Source organism: Cervus canadensis, chromosome 26 (genome assembly GCF_019320065.1).
Source record: "Cervus canadensis isolate Bull #8, Minnesota chromosome 26, ASM1932006v1, whole genome shotgun sequence".
In the NCBI taxonomy this organism is placed as follows: Eukaryota; Metazoa; Chordata; class Mammalia; order Artiodactyla; family Cervidae; genus Cervus; species Cervus canadensis.
The window spans coordinates 642,016-661,718 of record NC_057411.1 but is presented as its reverse complement, the minus strand read 5'-3'; the positions used below and the strand labels follow the sequence as shown (position 1 = coordinate 661,718).

Here is a 19,703-nt window from a genome sequence, read left to right as displayed (position 1 = left end):
GATTCCCCAGGCAAGAATACTGGAGTGGGTTGTCATGCATTCCTCCAGGGGATCTTCCCGAGCCAGGGATCGAACCCAAGTCTCTTATGTCTCCTGGATTGGGAGGCATATTCTTTACCGCTAGCTCTACCTGGGAAGCCTCATCAAGGCTGATCTCATGCTAAATGTAGATCTTGTGAGGAGTTTAGTCATCAGTATTTGCATTTCTTAGTTAAATGATAGAGGAATTTCTTCTCCCAGCGAAAGAAATTGCAGACTCCATGCACTGACTTTCAGGCTGCTCCGTGATCCGGCTCTTGGATGCCTTTTCTCCTTTGTTTGCTGTGATGGTCTTCCACTTAGGAGCTGGCCTCTTCTCATCTGAAAGTGACCTGTACTGGCCCTGCCTTCAGAACATCAGTGCACAGACAAACCCTTGGAAGGTTTCCTTTCTCCCCTTACCCTTCCTTCTCAGCTGTTCTTTTACCCTTCCCCATTGTCTTTGTCTTGATCTTCCTTTGCCTCTTGTTCCTTTAAAAAATCTAATAGTCCAGATAACTCTTCTAGTAGGATAAAAAAAAAAAATCGAGGTCTGTAAACCTAAGAAAATCCTTTCACGCCCATTTTTCAAGTCCTCTGCACAAAATCCTTTCATATCCATGGTTCACATGGACTCAAAGTGTAAAAAGGGGAAATACAGTGCTCTCATAGCTCATCCTTGTTTTTGGTTCTTTTATCATACTCTTCTAACCTACAGTTCCTTTTCTACTTAACATTTCTTTTTTTTTAATTTAGTTTTTAATTGGAGTATAATTTCTTTACAGTGTTATGTTATTTTCTTTTGTACAACAACATTTATACCCTTTTTCTCTTTTACCATTATCCTCATATTTTCATTCAAATGCACTCATCAAAGAAATATATACCAAAATAAAATACATACCAAAAGCATGAGTTCAGTTCAGTCACTCAGTCACGTCCGACTCTTTGCGACCCCATGGACTGTGCAGCACTCCAGGCTTCCCTCTCCATCACCACCAACTCCCGGAGCTTGTTCAAATTCATGGCCATTGTGTCAGTGATACCATCCAACTATCTTGTCCTCTGTGGACCCCTTCTCCTGCCTTCAGTCTTTGCCAGCATCAGGGTCTTTTCCAATGAGTCAGTTCTTTGCATCAGGTTCAGCATCAGTCCTTCTAATGAACACCCAGGACTGATCTCCTTTAGGATGAACTGGTTGGATCTCCTTGCAGTCCAAGGGACTCTCAAGAGTCTTCTTCAACACTATAGTTCAAAAGCATCAACTCTTTGGCGCTCAGCTTTCTTTATGGTCCAACTCTCACATCTGTACACGACTACTGGAAAAGCCATACCTTTGACTAGACGGAACTTTGTTGACAAAGTAATGTCTCTGCTTTTTAATATGCTGTCTAGGTTTGTCATAGCTTTCCTCCCAAGGAGCAAGTCTCTTTTTGATGTTCGTTATTTAAAAATCCTATATAGGTTTTCTCTTTCCCAGTAAAAGGCAAGTCTTTTTAGCTTCTTCAAAATAACTGCAACTACAGAAAATGAAGTAAAAATCAATAGAACTTTCTGAGCTATCATGACAAACGAACCCAATTTTTTTCCATGTCAAAATGATGTAGGATTTAATAGATGCAGAGAGTAATCAATGGTAGTATATTTTGAATTTAATACGATTGTTACTTTTGTCCCACATAATATACATGTATTAATATGTGATTCAGTTTTATTTTGATGAGATGGATGGCTCCAGGGGTAACCTGGAGTGTAGTGAAATATCGATACATGGTTGGGTCAGTCTTAAAAGGGGAGTACATATTGGTTGTGGATTAGTGCTTGATCTCATATATTACAAATTATTTGTTTATTAATTTGTCATGTCCTTATCACACGTTATGATGTGTCATGATCATATATTTAGAACTCTCCACAATACACAAAGAGCTCTGTGTCCCTTATACCACCTGATCTTTCTGATAAACTTTGGGAATGTTTTTTAATCCCAGCTGTGTCATTTACTTGCTGTGTAACTTGGACAAGTTATTACTCACTGATTTTGTTGCAGGAAGGGGGACCCCTTCCAGGGCCCGAAACTGGGCTCTTGTCTAACACTCGGAAATGAATTGTCCGAGGAGACACATGCTGACAAAGCAAGAGATTTTATTGGGAAAGGGCACCCGGGTGGAGAGCAGTAGGTAAGGGAACCCAGGAGAACTGCTCTGCCGCATGGCTCTCAGTCTTGGGTTTCGTGGTGATGGGATTCGTTTCCGGGTGGTGTTTGGCCAGTCATTCTAATTCAGAGTCTTTCCTGGTGGCGCACGCAGCCAAGATGGATGCTAGCAAGAGGGATTCTGGGAAGTGGACAGACACGCGGTGTTTCCTTTTGACCTTTCCCGAACTCTTCCGGCTGGTGGTGGCTTATTAGTTCCGTATTCCTTATCAGGATCTCCTGTCATAAAACAACTCATGCAAATGGTTACTATGGTGCCTGGCCAGGGTGGGCGGTTTCAGTCAGTGTGCTTCCCCTAACAGTTTCTTTCCTCCTCTATAAAAGAATCATGAGAATTAAATATAATAATTAGATATGATAATATGAACATGGGAAGTGTCTAATAAATGCTATCTGTTGTTTTTATCTTATAGATAAATGTTTTTAGTTACAATGATTTGCTAAAGATTATAAAGCTTTTTCTCTTTTTAAATAAAACTATTCTTACTGGTAAAATCAGTGATATAAAATTAGGTGAAATGGCCAGCATCTTATAAAATTAAAGTTTAAATCATAAGTTAGACAAAGGATTGAGATTATGTAAATGTAATGGGAAAATATCTGGTTAAATCAGTGTGATTTAAAACACTGGGAACAAAATTAAATCAAGATGATAAAGGACTAATTTTATTTTTTCAGGAAAGTCAGAAGAATAATTTTGGGGTCATGGCCGACTACAAATGTTAGAATGTTAGTACCAGAGGCTTTAGAATCCTTGATAAAAAGCATATTTAAACAACGCCATAGCATTTAGAATGTTTGAGGTAATTTTTTTTCATATTGAATTTTAGCCATACATTTGTTCTTTGAAACAGACAAGATTAGGAAACCAGGCCTATGAGCCACTTCAAGTTTTTGGCTTAGTCTTGTCCTTATTATGAAGCATCAGAAGGTGGAGAGGTAGATCCTTAGGATTTTCAGATTTGACGTTGCCATTTTAGATGTTAGTGAGCAGCCCTGAATGTTATGATGTTATTTGTGATCTTGCTGAGTCATGGGTTTATTTACTCTCTTTTTCATTGAGGACTGGTTATTTACATAATGAATGAAACTTGCTGACTCTGAGGTATATGTACCTTACCTGGTTTTGTGGTTTTCCACTTTAACGATGTGCTAAAAGCATTAGATTTAAGGAATAGCTTTGGAATACTTGAGTATTCTTTAGAGTCCACTTGATATATCCTGCTTGAATGTTCAAGTAGAATTTGAGCTGCTTCTAGTCATGCAAATGACAAGATTTGAAAAATTCTTGATACTACAGATGAGACTATTTATTACTCCATGAACTAGAACATTTTTCTATAAACTGAAATAGGATTCCACCCCACCCCACCCCTTTTTGGAGATTCAGTTTGGGAATTTTTGTTGTTTTTGTTATTGTAAGTAAGGGGGATAAGTAGGAATTTCAAGAATGTCTGAGCATTCTAATAGTGTCCATTCTTAAAATTTTTAGAGAGTGTGCTTTTTTTCTTCTAAAAATTAAAACTGAGATAATGTTTCTTCTCTCACTTCTGTTTCTCTGTCTCTTTTCTAGCTACAATATGATAAAACTGAAAGCTTTTTTCCTTATTTGTTCCATTTATTAAATGTATTTTCATAGATCAGAAGCTGGGCACACAGTATATTTTAGAGAAGTATGCTCCAACTTAAATTTCAGTCCTCTCATCTGCAAAACGGGGCAAATACTACCATGTAAGGTTGCTATAAGTGTCATCAATAATGTATATAAGATGCCTGGTAAAAACTCAGCACACAGACACTTGAAAAGTGTTGGTAGTTCAGTATTAAGGTAGTAATAGAGAGCACGCAACATGGGTAAGTAGTGTCCCTAGCTTTCATTGTTAGACTTGTGGCATAATTGGAGCCAGTAAAGACTAAATAGGAGAAAGTATGGGTATAAGTTAGCTTGTGTTTCATATCTCTGGCCTAGAGCACACCAGACATCCCTGTGAGGAAGTCATTACGGTAAAACCACAGCACAGCACCGTGAGTGGGGCACAGAAAATTTTATTCATGACAAATATAGTGTCGCATTATTGCAAGGTCACTGATGTGTCTGGGGCCAGCCTGTGTGATTAGCGCTGTGAGTGTCACCGGAAGTTCTGGGAGTCAGGCTGCTTGATCCATATACAGCCTATTCCCGAATACAGGTTGGCATCACCTAGTGGTAGATATCTACTTTGTTTTAACCATCGATGGGTTAATCAGAGGGCTTACTGGGACTTAATGGCAGAAAATGAAGAACTAAAGAACCTCTTGAGGGTGAAAGAAGATAGTGAAAAAACTGGTTTAAGACTCACCATTCAAAAAACTAAGATCATGGCATCCAGTCCCATCACTTCATGGCAAATAGAAAGGGAAAAGTGGAAACAGTGACAGATTTTTTTTTCTTGGACCGCAAAATCACTGCAGACAATGACTGCAGCCATGAAATTAAAAGACACTTGCTCCTTGGAAGGAAAGCTATGACCAACCTAGACAGCATATTAAAAAGCAGAGCCATCACTTTGTTGACAAAGGTCCATATAGTCAAAGCTGTGGTTTTTCCAGTAATCATGTACACATGTGAGAGCTGGACCATAAAGAAGGCTGATTAAGGAAGAATTGATGCTTTTGAACTGTGGTGTTGGAGAAGACTCTTGAGATTCCCAAGGAGATCAAACTAATCAAAAGGAAATCAACCCTGAATATTCATTAGAAAGACCAAAGCTGAAGCTGAAGCTCCAAAACTTTGGCCACCTGATGCGAAGAGCTGACTCATTAGAAAAGACCCTGGTGCTGGGAAAGACTGATGGCAAAAAGAGACGAGGGTGGCAGAGGATAAGATGGTTAGATAGCATCATCAACTTAATGGACATGAATCTGAGCAAACTCCAGAAGATACTACAGGACAGGGAAGCCTAGCATGCTGCAGTCCATGGGTTCGCAATGAGTCAGAGATGACTTAGTAACTGAACAACAACAACTGGGACGTAGAGGACAGTAGCAGAGACTTCAGTAACCTTTTAGTTACCTTCGGGCATATTTTGTTTGGCCCATTCTGGGGAAGATCAGGCTAGGAGAAAACATCTGCCTCCCTGCTTCCTAATGAACTCTGGATTACTGCCATTTTTTCCTATGAGGCCTTGTCCTCAGTGTCTCCATCCTATGTTCTAGTTCCCTCATCTGCCCTACCTTCCTAGGAGGTAAGAATTTTGTCCTAGTCCTTTTTAGAGAAGGATAGAAAAAGTTCAAGGACAAAAATCAATCTCCTATTGTAATGCATTCTCTCAGTTTTTTATCTCTGGTCTGGTAATTATGGGTTCTAATCTATTATCTGCAATTTTCACAGGTAAAAAAGTGGAAACTTCCTCCAGGTTATGTAACTAGTGAATAGAAAAGCTCAGCTTTTCGTCATTAGAGTGATAAAAAGTGTAGAAAGACATTTTTTATCACTCTAATGAAGAAAATATTTTACAATATTATATAATGATTTGATTATAATTTATTTATAATAAGTTGAGCAGCTTGGTGTGAACTTAAGGGAGCATTTTGGAGTTACTGGTTTTAGTTTCTTGTTTCGTTATTGACTGGGGGATTTTTGCAGAAGCAAACTCCTGTGGTCTGCAGTTTGATTATATAAGTGAGTATTAGCATGTCTCTGATCAATAAGTTGTTAACATGAGATGAATAGTGTAGCCCTAAGAAGAGGTACTCAAGATAGCACATAAAACATTGCCATGCCAAGATCGTACTTAATGGCCCAGCCAATATTCCAAAATTCTTGTATCAGTGAGATGTGATTATTAACATTATGCTTCTATAATGGTGGGATGTGTCTGCCTATAAAAGATTGGAAAGCTTCTTATAATTAGGCAGTCAGTCATAAAATTCCTACTTAAAGTATCCCTAATTGCAAGAGGAATTTTGGGTTTATACTTTCAGTTTACCAATGGGAGAGAAAGGCTAAGACTGTTTTGGAGGCTGAGCTCTCTGACTTTACTATGTAGAATAAATTTAGGTCCTGGTCTGTTATTATTATGGGCTAGCAGCAGTGATAAAGAACCCGTCTCCCCACAATACCAGGCGGGAGGGCGGGCAGGCGGTTTGTATCCGGGCTGTGAGGTGCTCGGAGCCGCCGCGGACCTTGCTGTTGCCTCTGTCTCTTTAACGCGAGAGGAAGCGATGCGGAGGGGTGGAAAATGGCAGAGCTGCAGATGTTACTAGAGGAGGAAATCCCGTCCGGCAAGAGGGCGCTGATTGAGAATTACCAGAACCTGACCCGAGTAGCGGACTACTGTGAAAACAACTACATACAGGCTACAGACAAGAGAAAAGCTTTAGAAGAGACCAAAGCCTATACAACCCAATCCCTAGCTAGTGTCGCTTATCAGATAAATGCGTTGGCTAACAATGTGCTCCAACTGCTGGACATCCAGGCCTCTCAGCTCCGGAGAATGGAGTCCTCCATCAATCACATCTCACAGACTGTGGACATTCATAAAGAGAAAGTGGCTCGAAGAGAGATTGGTATTTTGACGACAAATAAGAATACATCAAGAACTCACAAAATAATAGCACCTGCGAACATGGAGCGACCTGTAAGGTATATTCGGAAACCTATTGACTATACGGTTCTGGATGATGTGGGCCACGGTGTCAAGCATGGAAATAACCAGCCTGCAAGAACTGGCACACTGTCGAGAACAAATCCTCCTACTCAGAAACCACCGAGTCCTCCCATGTCAGGCCGGGGAACGCTGGGACGAAATACTCCTTACAAAACCCTTGAGCCTGTTAAACCTCCAACAGTTCCTAATGACTACATGACAAGCCCTGCGAGGCTGGGAAGTCAGCATAGTCCAGGCAGGACGGCTTCTTTAAATCAGAGACCGAGGACACACAGTGGAAGCAGTGGAGGAAGCGGCAGCCGAGAGAACAGTGGCAGCAGCAGTATTGGCATCCCCATCGCCGTGCCTACACCCTCGCCACCCACCATTGGGCCAGTTGCTGATAGTCCAACTCCACCTCCACCACCTCCACCAGATGACATCCCCTTGTTTGACGACTCGCCACCTCCGCCACCTCCACCACCAGTGGATTATGAAGATGAGGAGGCCGCGGTAGTTCAGTATAACGACCCATACGCAGATGGGGATCCTGCTTGGGCCCCCAAGAATTAAATTGAGAAAGTTGTGGCAATATACGATTATACAAAAGACAAGGATGATGAGCTGTCATTTATGGAGGGTGCAATCATCTATGTAATAAAGAAAAATGACGATGGCTGGTATGAAGGAGTCTGCAATCGAGTGACTGGTCTGTTCCCAGGAAACTATGTGGAGTCAATCATGCACTATACTGATTAAATTTTTGCTTTTAAAGTAGGTTCTTATTATCACTCGGTCATACTGTGGGACTATTATGGTTAACAGAATTGTCTTAAAATGTTTTAAAATGTGCCCATATTTTCAGAACATGCTGTTTTATTGGTATAATTGAATGTCTACCTGTAAGCATAAATCTCTGAGGCAGTTTGCGGATTGCTGAACAGCATTCTGCACGAGGCTGCCTGTCACAGACTGTGCTCACGTCCTTCCTTATGCATTGTTAACCTGATGACCAGCCTAAACGCTCTGGGGGTGTGGGATCTGCCTGACAGATGGTGACTCAGATCGCGCCATCACGTGTCAGTGCAGCACGGTCACTAACGCTCTGTCAGACTAATGCTGAAAATCAGAAACTTAAACGCTGGTGCTGGTCATACTTTTTGTGTAGACGCGCTCATTCTTGAAATATACTGTTTGTTTAAAGCATGCATACAAATTTATGTATTGAAATATACTTTTAAAAAATCCAAGATGCTTCCAATTTGTGTAATACTAGTTGGAGTACTCGTACTTAGGTCTCTTGAAACGAACTGAGTCTCTAAGTTCTCCACGTGAAACAAAAACAAAGGGTTACCTGTAATGTTGTAATTTGTACCTAAGTTTTTTAATCAGTGAATTTGCATTATAAATCTTTTCCATTCATAAATACATAAGTGAACCAAAAAAAAAAAAAAAAAGAACCCGTCTGCCAATGCAGGTTAGATGTAAGAGAGGCTCATTCAATCCCTGGGTTGGGAAGATCCCCTGGAGGAGGGCATCACAACCCACTCCAGTATTCTTACCTGGAGAACCCCATGGACAGAGGAGCCTGGCGGGCACCGGTCTATAGGTTCGCACAGTCAGACATGGTTGAAGCAACTTAGCAGGCAGTCACGCACAGTTAATAGCATGGCATTTAAAAATCTCAGCTTCTACAAACTGATGCATAAACTTCATTTCTTTCTTGTAAGGTCAGGTTCTTTTTAAAAGGTTATCTGAGACCTTGAAAAATTTTGTTCACAGCTGGTTACTCAGCCCTTGTATGATGGATAGCATGGGGGTGTCCCTCAGAGTACATTTTCTTCTAATTGAATTTCAAGTTCAGGCTTTTAGGACAGTACCCATCGCCAGGAAATTTCAGATGAATGTTCCTTCTGATTTCTTATGGTCAGCAGTAAATACCGAGCCACTTGGCCAGGCTGTGGCTGTGGCCGTTGGTCCTGGAGTCAGGGTTCACCACGAGCCTTCGAGGGCCGTGTCAGCTGTGTGCCTGCCTCTGCTTGAGGCACCGTCTCACACATCCTGGTCCTGCAGGGTGAGTGGAGAGAGGGACCCCGACATTTACACACCAGCATGCCTGGAATAGGTAGCCAGTGGGAACCGCTGTATAGCGCAGGGGATGGAGCGTGGTGCTTCCTGACGACCTAGAGGGTCAGGGTGTCGGGACAGTGGGAGGACTGCTCAAGAGGAAGTGAAAGTGTTGGTCGCTCAGTTGTATCCAAATTTTGTGACCCCATGGACTATAGCTACCAGGCACCTCTGTCCATGGGATTCTCCAGGCAAGAATAGTGGGGTGGGTTGCCATTCCCTTTTCCAGAGGATCTTTCTGATCCAGGGATCAAACCGAGGTCCCTTGCATTGCAGGCAGATTCATTACCATCTGAGCCAGTAGGAAGGGGACATATGTATACATATAACTGATTCACTTTGTTGTACAGTGGAAACTAACACAACATTGTAAAGCAATTATATTCCAATTAAAAAAAAAAAAAAATCCCAGGGCTCTCCTTCCTGTGGTGTGAATTTGGTCACTTTCTCATTAAAGTGAGTAAATGTAAACTAATAGTTCCTTATTGGATCTCTTGCCCCTCATTGTAATTTAATTATCTTTATTCTTATCTGATGTTTGTCTTGTATTCGCCACTTTTGAACTAGTTCCTGATCATTATTAAGGCTGAAATTCAGCCTCCTCCTGATAAGTACCTGGTTAGTCTTTGTAAGAAATAAATTATCTTCATTTTAAATATAAATCTCTTCTTCATCTAATCCCCGAGAAGCATTGTGATCATCTCTGAGCAGTTATAATCCTTTGTATTATCCCCGGTCTAGTTTGTAACTTTCTTGGTTATATTTAACATGTTTATTACAATTTCATCTTATTGATGAGGTGTTTTATAAACTACATTGTTAACAATTTTAGGGCTTCCCCGGTAGCTCAGCTGGTAAAATTTTAAGCAAATGTAAAGAATTCCTATGAGTTTGGTTTTAGTTGAATCCTGAGATGCACAGATTGGATAAATCATAACCTTGGTTCAAGACACACTTTTGTCGTTGATCTCTACATGACTGCCTGTGTTTTTGTTTATTTACAGTGTAACGTTGCTTATGAGCCTACCACCTAAGACTGAGAATTTGACTATTACCTAAAATTTTAATCCTAATTATGTAAAGCTCCTATTCCATTCCCTGGCTACTTCCTTACTATCATACTGATTTTTATGTTAATTATTCCCTTAACTCTTAAAGCATGTTTTCATGTATGTCTAAATAATATATTAAAGTTTTCTTATTTTTGAACTTTCTAAAAAGCTGTATTATACTTTTCTTTCCTCTGGGACTTACTTTTTTCATTCAATATTATGTTACTAAGATTAATGTATGAAGTATGTAGCTAAACATCCTTATTTTAGTTTAGTAACTGGGGCCTACAGATTAAACTGACAGAAGTAAGCTTAGTGGAAGAAAAGGTTTACTACTTAACATCTCAAGGCCTTCACAGAAAAGAAGGAAGACTCAAAGAGTGGTTGAACCTGAGAACCTGTTTTAGCAAAGAACAGTACATTGTGGAGAAGTGACAAGACAAGGGAAAGAGTTCGGGCTGCCAGAGGTGGTAAACCCTGGGGAGGTGAATACATGGGGGAAACCGACGGAAAATAAGGACTGTTCAGTGGGCTTCTTTGTGCAGCTCCATCTCTGTGCATACTTTGTGTTGCTGGTGACAGCGGTTTGTCCTCTTCTTGGTTAGCGAAAAGGAAGAGAGGAGGCTGCTTCTAGGGAGGAAGGAGGAGCAGAGTGCTTTTCCCTCCTCTGTTCTTTCTCTGTTGCCTTCAGCTTAAAACCGTCCTTATGCCCAGGTGCCACGTTTTGTGCTGACACACTGCGTTCTTCACTAGGTTGCAGGCTATGTAAAAAATTCATTTAAAGTTTGACCAGGCAATGTTTGTGAGTCCTCATTCATTTACCTTATTTCTACAATTTGGTGTTGTCAGACTTAGTTTTTTTCCCATCAAGTAAGGGTAAAATGACACCTTGTGTATTTTCTTTCTTTATAGTTCAACTCTCACATCCATACATGACTCCTGGAAAAACCATAGCCTTGACTAAGCGGACCTTTATTGGCAAAGTAATGCCTCTGCTTTTTAATAAACTGTCTAGGTTGGTCATAACTTTTCTTCCAAGGAGCAAGTGTCTTTTAATTTCATGGCTGCAGTCACCATCTGCAGTGATTTTGGAGCCCCCCAAAATGAAGTCTGTCACTGTTTTCATTGTTTCCCCATCTATTTGCCATGAAGTGATGGGACCGGATGCCATGATCTTAGTTTTCTGTATGTTGAGTTTTAAGCCAACTTTTCCCCTCTCCTCTTTCACTCTCATCAAGAGGCTTTTTAGTTCTTTGCTTTCTGCTGTAAGGTGGTGTCATCTGCATATCTCAGGTTATTGATATTTCTCCCGGCAATCTTGATGCCAGCTTGTGCTTCATCCAGCCCTGCATTTCTCATGATGTACTCTGCATATAAGTTAAATAAGCAGGGTGACAATATACAGCCTTGACGTACTCCTTTCCCGATTTGGAACCAGTCTGTTGTTCCATGTCCAGTTCTAAGTGTTGCTTCTTGACCTGCATACAGATTTCTCTGGAGGCAGGTCAAGGTGATCTGGTATTCCTGTCTCTTTAAGAATTTTCCATAGTTTGTTGTGAAGAATTGATGCTTTTGAACTGTGGTGTTGGAGAAGACTCTTTGAGAGTCCCTTGGACTGTAAGGAGATCCAACCAGTCCATCCTAAAGGAGATCAGTCCTGGGTGTTCATTGGAAGGACTGACGCTGAAGCTGAAACTCCACTACTTTGGCCACCTGATGCGAAGAACTAACTCATTTGAAAAGACCCTGATGCTGGGGAAGATTGAAGGCGGGAGGAGAAGGGGACGACAGAGGATGAGATGGTTGGATGGCATCACTGACGCAATGGACATGAGTTTGAGTAAACTCTGGGAGTTGGTGATGGACAGGGAGGCCTGGCGTGCTGCAGTCCATAAGGTCGCAAAGAGTTGGACAAGACTGAGCGACTGAACTCAACTGTGTATTTTCATTCTTATTACTGATGAAAGCAAGCATCTCTTCATATGTTTATTTTCTTAAGAATAACAAAAGGCAAAATCAGAAAATTGTAAAACTTTCCTGAAAGCCTTTAAAGAAGTGGGAAGGTGTTTCTTGCAAATGTATAAGAATATAGTTACCCCAAATTGATCTGTAACAGACAAATTTTGTGGAACTAGAAAAGATGGCTCTAAATTGAATAGGAAAGAACAATAGCCAAGCTGTCTCAGAAGAAAAATAGGGACGCCTTGCAGTATCAGACATCAGAACCTATTAGTAAGCTCTTATAATTAAGAAAGAATGATTTTAGTATAGATGTGAGTTAATTGATAGAATAGAGAGGTCAAAAACAGACCCCCACATATAAAGAACTAGAATCTCTATAAATGATGACTTGGATAACCTTTAACTCATCAGTTCCTCCTTTTGAACTCTTTCCCATGGAACTATAAAAGTAAATAATGCCAAATACGTAAGATGTTTATTGTATAACATCATATATATTGAAAATCTGGAATGAAATGTTCATTAATAGGGAGCTCATTAAATAAATTATAATATGCACAGAGTTTTATATTGATGCTAAATAGTGTAAGGAGTGCTCAGTACTGACAGGGAAAGATGCATCTTTCCGTTAAGTAAAAATAAGGTGTGTGGGTGGGTGAGTGTAGGAAAAAACCTGCAAGCAGATATATACCAGTAGTGATTACATGTGTGGGGAGGGGCAGGGATTTTACTTTCTGGTTTTAATGTTTTGATATGTTTTCCATATTAGGAACTAACATGTAATTTTTAAAGAACTAAATAAAACAAACATTTAAATGAAAAATTTCTAATACTAGTAAAACCATAACTAATTTTAAATTGTTTGAAGTTGGAGTTTCTTTTGGATATTATTATGGTAGAATATCGGACTATGTGGAATATGGACCTGGCTCAATCAAAGCTTCCTTTCCTATAGGTGTCACAGAGAGTTACCCAGGAGTGCATTTTTAAGTTTCTGATAGAGAAAATAGTACAACAGTGACTGTTTTTTCATCTGCATAGTCTGTAGTTTAAGGGTTTGTGGTTATGAAGCTAATATTCCTGAATTTAGAACTTGTTGAAGTAGATGTTGAGGGCTTCCCTAGTGGCTCAGTTGTAAAGAATCCGCCTGCTGGTGCAGGAGACATGGGTTCGATCCCTGAGTCAGGAAGATCCCCTGGAGGAGGGCATGGCAACCCACTCTAGTATTCTTGCCTAGAAAGTCCTATAGACAAAGGAGCCTGGTGGGCTATAGTCTACCAGGTCACAAAGAGTCGGACATGACTTAGCAACTAAACAACAACAAAGTAGGCGTTCAGCTAAATTCTTAGAGAAAAACAAGAACATTCTTAAAAATGGGGAAGATTGACAGTAGTAGATTATATCGTGAAAGTTAAAATTGGTTATTAATTCGGTTAGTTGAAATGATGAGACTACTCATAAAAGACTTATAACCTATTTGGCACACAATTGATTTTTTTTTTTTTTTTTTTAGATTCCTGTTCATCCTGTGCCTGATCCCTTAGTTCATGAAGTTCTAAACTTAGCTTTTAAGCACTTTAAACATAAGGAAGGGTAAGTAAAATACTTACGGCATTGTTACTTTTATCTGCAGTCTAGACTTAGACTGTTAATTTGAATTTTCCTTAATTATTTGTTACTGGAGTTCAAAGTAGTTACGCCTTTATGTTTTTTAATCCACACAAGATGCTTATGGAAAGGATTTTGTAAAAATAATTCTTAAAACCATTGATTGAATTTTTAAGAATCAGGTTAAATTTCCTGGCAAATTAAAATGTAGAGATAGGAGAAAATTCATGTGGTTTTTATCATTCTGCAAGTGAATCTTCAGAGAAAACTTATATAACACCCTGATAAGGAATTTTCAGATTTATTACAAAAGAGTGTTTGTAGAAAAATCTAATGAAATAATGTGTTTGTTCTTTTTGGTTGCTTTAGATATTCAGGAACCAACACTGGGAATGTGCATATTATTGCAGATTTATATGCAGAAGTGATAGGCGTTCTTGCCCAATCAAAGTAAGTTTCATAAATCACTGATCTTGATTTGTTTTAGAATGCCTCATTACTAACTGACAGAATAGACACTAACTAGTTTAGGTCTGTTATTTCTGTTTTCCATAGAATTTTGTGAAGTCAGATTCACTTTTTATTATTTTGCTACTGTGTTTTTAGAGGAGTTTTCAGTGACAACCATACTTCAGTTCTACAAATTGTTTTCATTTATTTGGTGTTTTCCATAAAACCTGAATTAAGGAAGTCAGAAATTGCCAAAAATTGTCAGATCATTACCTTATTCCCTGTGTTTCACAGTTCTGTGAGAAGTATTTTTCGAACTCTTGTCAAAGCTAATAATTACTTTTAGTGGTTTCTAGTTGAGTGCTTTTATTTCTGAGAGAGCAGTGCAGTGTCTTCCTTCTAACTATCTTAATTTGTTTTAATACTGAACAGAGTTTTGAATAGATAGAGGATATACCAAAAAGGGATGATAAGATATACTAGAGTACTCCATAAAAAGGGTTATTCATTAGGAGTTACATGCATTGATTGTATTGAACCATAATTATCGTAAACACTAAAAAGGATGCTTGTCTTTCGTCTCTTGTGCTTATTCTAAAGACTGTGGAAGATTTTGAATTGCCTTTGTTCCTACTTGGAAATCTATAAGGCAGAAAGGATCATTTCAGATTTTCTTGGGTGCTATTTAAAGAGTCAGTCTTTGGCCCTGAAATCATCATGTAACAACCTTTTAAATTCTAAAGGAGCCAATGCAATTATTGTTAACATTTAGTAGTTTAGATTTTAATACTAAGTAATGTATTTTATTTAGTATTTACTATCTTTTAATTTGGGCTTCCCAGGTAGCGCTAGTGGTAAAGAACCTGCCTGCCAATTCAGGAGACTCAAGAGATGTGCGTTCAATCCCTGAGTCAGGAATATCCCCTGGAGGAGGACATGGCAACCCACTCCAGTATTCTTGCCTGGAGAAGCCCATAGACAGAGGAGCCTGGCGGGCTGCAGTCCTTAAGATCACATAGAGTCGGACACAACTGAACTGACTTAGTATGCAAACATCTTTTAATTTAGTAATTTTTTTTTATCCTTTGTAATTTACCAGAGACTCTTGTATACCCAATGTTATAGAACTTGGAATATAGTTGGAGTATTTGAAATGACTTAGACAATAGTATTTTAATATTGCACTTACATTTAACCAACAGTGAATCCCTGTCTCAGGAATATAGCTACTAAAACATGAGCAATGATATATTTCTTTTTATGGCCCTGTAGTTCATGATAGTTTGATTTTTATTGAGAATGACTTTCTATCAGGAATATAGGTTAGAAATGCTAAATAATACATGAGCAAGTTGGATCCAGAAGAACCCTACATCATAGCTAAGTTAAATCTAGGATTGTATGGATAGTAAATAAAAATATTTATAGTAAAGGATAGTAAATATAAGGTGAATATATGACATGTTGCTCAGTCTCATTGGTCTTGGAGTAGGAAATGGCAATCCACTCCAGTATTCTTGCCTGGAAAAATCCATGGACAGAGGAGCCTGGCAGCTACAGTCCACTGGGTCACAAACAGTTGGACATGACTGAACAATTGAGGACACTCGCTGGTCTAGTTGTTAGAGAAATGCCACTCGGAGCAATAATGACATGTTTTCCACCCTCACATACAGTGAACATGAGAAAAGACGTGGACAGATCCACATTTGGTTGGGCTGATGGCACCACCATTTGAGAGGAAAGGTGGTGAGGTGGGGAAGGGGTGAGGAGAAGGAGAAAGGCTGGGGGTGTTTTAGAATCTTGTCTATGCATTTCCTTTGATTATAGTGACTAATAATTATTATGAGAAATTTAATAACAGAAAAAAATCTTTAGATTCTAATATTATTGCAATGGAAGGAATTTTATTCACTTTATATTTTCTTTATAAAATGCAAAAGAATACTTTCATGGAAAGTGGTGTTGTATTCTCCAAGACTGAAATGGAAATAGATAAGTTATACTTCATATCTTGTGTCCATATTTCATTAATATGTAATTGATATCTGTATTTATTAATATTAATATGTAATCAGTGACCATTGGGTAGTATGCTTTGTCATTTTAACTTTCAAGGACTAGTTTCCCCAAGTAACATTAACAGTAAAACTCTTTACTTAATATAAGCAATCTGTTTATTGTATTTTTCATAATACATAGTATATGTTTCATAATATACAGAGGGTAAATGAAGTATTATTGATTAACAAACTATCAGATATCTTTTTGCAATGTAAACAAAGAAAAACTTAGTAGCCTTAACAACTGGGGTCATTTGAATCCAAGACGGTGCTCAGTGTTTTGAAAGCATTGTGATTCTCTAGCTTATTCGCATTGTGAGACCAGCGCCCCCCGTTCTTCTTCAGTTTCTCTACAGTGTAAGAGGATGATAAATTTTAGTGATAATTAGTAGTCTACAGTTGATTGGTTTATCTCATTAAACAAATGTATAGCTTCAGTCTACCCTCCTTGTCACTCAGATTGCAGACTTCTTTAAAAAGGAACCTTAAAATTTAGAGACACTCTGATTTACATATGGATGTTTTATGGGTAGGTTATTAGATCTTACTTTTATGATGATTATTAATAAGTGTAGTAATATTGTATTGATGGTATTATAGCAATAAGAAATTATAATTCTATAAGAAAAATTTCTAATTCTAATATGAAATAAGGAATTCTAGTTTCTTATTAGAAATTCTTATTAAATTTCTTAAAAAAAAAAGAAAGAAATTCTTATTAAATTTCTATTAGAAATTAGAATTTCTCCCTAAGGCATTTTTGACTTGAAAAACTAAATGAATAGCAAATTTAGAATAACAAATAATTTTGTTTTCATCTATATGTTTTTCTGGTAGTTTTGATGAGGGCAGAGAAAGGAGATGGTGTTTAGGTAAAACACATTCTGATTTCAACCTTAAATATCATGTGAGACATGAGTGTTTTTAAGTCATATCAAATTATGTATCCATGTATTTTAAAGGTTTCAGGCTGTGAGGAAGAAGTTTGTGACAGAATTAAAAGAACTGCGGCAAAAGGAACAAAGTCCACATGTGGTACAAAGTGTCATCAGCTTAATAATGGGAATGAAATTTTTCCGAGTGAAAATGTATCCTGTAGAAGATTTTGAAGCATCATTTCAGTTCATGCAGGTGACCTACCCTTTTCAACTGCAGTGATTGGAATTAGCCTAACAGTAGTTGTTTTCTCTTTTAATGACTTTTTTAAAAGAAACAAAATAAATATGAATTAATGATAGTTATTCATTCCTTATTCCAAGTGTTAAATTGTCACAAGTGTGAATTAACTTTCTTTTTAAATTTGAGCATGATTTTGAACTTAGTTTTCTGATAAAATTGTAGAATGTTTAAGAAATTATTGTGATATTAAAATTTCTTTAATCTTCCTTTGTTAATCTAATATATCTTTTTCCCCTCTCAAGGAATGTGCTCAGTATTTCTTAGAAGTAAAAGATAAAGATATAAAACATGCACTTGCTGGTTTATTTGTGGAGATTCTTATCCCTGTAGCTGCTGTAAGTCCATTTTTATTTTTATGTTGTATTTAAAAGTCTCTGTTCACTGAAGAGTTACCACATGATACGTTCTTACTTTCTTGTAATCTCATAGACAATAAAGTGGAAACTTTGAATGTTATTTGGGTGTAGGAAAATCTTTATTAGACAAATAGCAGAAGAACACTGATCAGTCTTTTAATTAAAAGAACCAGCCCAGACCCTTAAGATTTAGAGACCATTAACAAGCAGTGTTTTTGCAACCTCGAAATAATGCTCGTCTCAAGCAGCTCAGTGTAACACACTGCATTTAATGGCATTCGCTCCTTACAGGGTGGCTGCCATTTTAATGCTTCTGAAGAATTTAAAAGTACTGTGACGTATATCCTAGATTTTACAGGACTGCCTCACTTTTAAATGTTCATTTCTGTAGTTTCCATAACATTCATCATATCTGTCAAAATATGTATCCTAAGTTATTTAGAAAATATGATTATTATAAATATGATCATGGTAACTTCTAGGGAAACAGATTTATGAAAGCTCCTCTTGGTCTAAATTCATTTATTTCTCAAAATTAATTTGTAGTTACTACTAACATGTGTGTATGTGTATTAGTCCCTCAGTTGTGTCCGACTCTTTGTGACCCCATGGATTATATAGTCCATGGGATTCTCCAAGCCAGAATGCTGGAGTGGGTAGCCTTTCCCTTCTCCAGGCAATCTTCCTGACCCAGGGATTGAACCCAGGTCTCCCGCACTGCAGGCAGATTTACCATCTGAGCCATCAGGGAAGCCCATACACTAGTAACATAATGTGAAATAGGATTTAGGGATTTTAGAATACTTAGACATGCTAGAATTTTTTTTGCTTCCTGTGTGGTTTTTTTTTTTGTGCATGCGGTATGTGATAATGCTATTTACTTTCAGTTTACTATGTACTGCTGTATGAATGATAATTCTTTATACACACACACATATTTCATTTAAAAAACTTAATGGAGGTAAAATTGACTTAAACTACACATATTTAAAGTGTACAATTGGACATATGTATACATCTGTAAAACCTTTACCACAATGAAGATAGTGTACATTTCTACCATACTCCAAAAGTGTCTTCATGCTCCTTTTTAATCCCTACTGCCACTCACCCCACATTTTTCTCAGATCTAACCAATGATCTTTCTATTCCTGTACTTCATTTTGGGTTTACTAGAGTTTTATACTAATGGAATCTTACACTACAGACTCTTTTCTGGTTTCTTTTGCTCTGCATAATTATTTTGAGTTCAAGCTATGTTACAGAATGTATCAGCAATTTATTCACTGTTGACTAGTATTCTATTGTATGGATACACAGTTCAGTTATGTATTTACCTGTTTGGAGATATTTGTTCCCTAGAAGTGATTTGAGTTACTGCTTATCCATCCCGAATTGTCATGGGTGCTTCCCCTTTGTCTGAAAATCTGTTTTTACCAGATATCTGAGAGCATGCTGTAGTTTTTAAGACAGTTCTTCAAGAGGAGCAGATTGTAGGAAGAAAGACTTTTGACTGTGGTCCGTTATTACTGTTGCCTTGTTCTTCTTTTATGCCGTGTTCACTTGTTTAGTTTGTTTACTAGGGTTGCCCTAACAAAGTACCACAAACTAGGTGGCTTAAACAGCAAAAATTTATTGTCTCACAGTTACGGAGGCTAGATGTCTGAGACCAAGATGTTGGCAAGTTGATTTTTTTGAGTGCTGTGAGGAAGATCTGTTCCATGCCTCTTGCCTAGCTTCTGGTAGTTTGCTGAAAATCTCTGAAATTCCTTGTCTTGTAGAAGTTTCACCCTGATCTATGCTTCATCGTTACATGGTGTTCTCCTTGTGTGCATGTCTATATCTGCATTCCCCCCGCTTTTTGAGGACACTAGTCATGTTGGAGTAGCACCCCCTTCCCCTGCCAATAGGACCTTATCTTGCAAATATAACTAACTATATCTGCAATGATTTTCTTATAAGGTCACATTATGAGATATGTGTGGTTGGGACTTCAGTGTCTGAATTTTGGGACAGTTCAGCCCATAACACCTGCCCTTGTACGT

The 19,703-nt window shown here is 38.2% G+C and overlaps 2 protein-coding genes across 10 annotated transcripts in view; both read left to right on the top strand.

Moving 5' to 3' along the window:
- FRYL (FRY like transcription coactivator) overlaps positions 1-19,703 on the top strand; it is a 252,923-nt gene that overhangs the window by 128,810 nt on the left and 104,410 nt on the right. For all 9 annotated transcript variants that reach the window (XM_043448225.1, XM_043448226.1, XM_043448227.1 and 6 more), the window contains 4 exons: positions 13,516-13,595; positions 13,980-14,060; positions 17,086-17,254; positions 17,545-17,637. In XM_043448225.1, coding sequence (XP_043304160.1) covers positions 13,516-13,595; positions 13,980-14,060; positions 17,086-17,254; positions 17,545-17,637 — 423 coding nt within the window. The remainder of the gene's footprint in view (positions 1-13,515; positions 13,596-13,979; positions 14,061-17,085; positions 17,255-17,544; positions 17,638-19,703) is intronic.
- Positions 6,331-8,111, top strand: LOC122428300 (abl interactor 1-like). The gene is given in 1 exon segment (XM_043448230.1): positions 6,331-8,111. A coding segment is annotated over 1 exon segment (1,167 nt). The 5' UTR covers positions 6,331-6,453; the 3' UTR covers positions 7,621-8,111.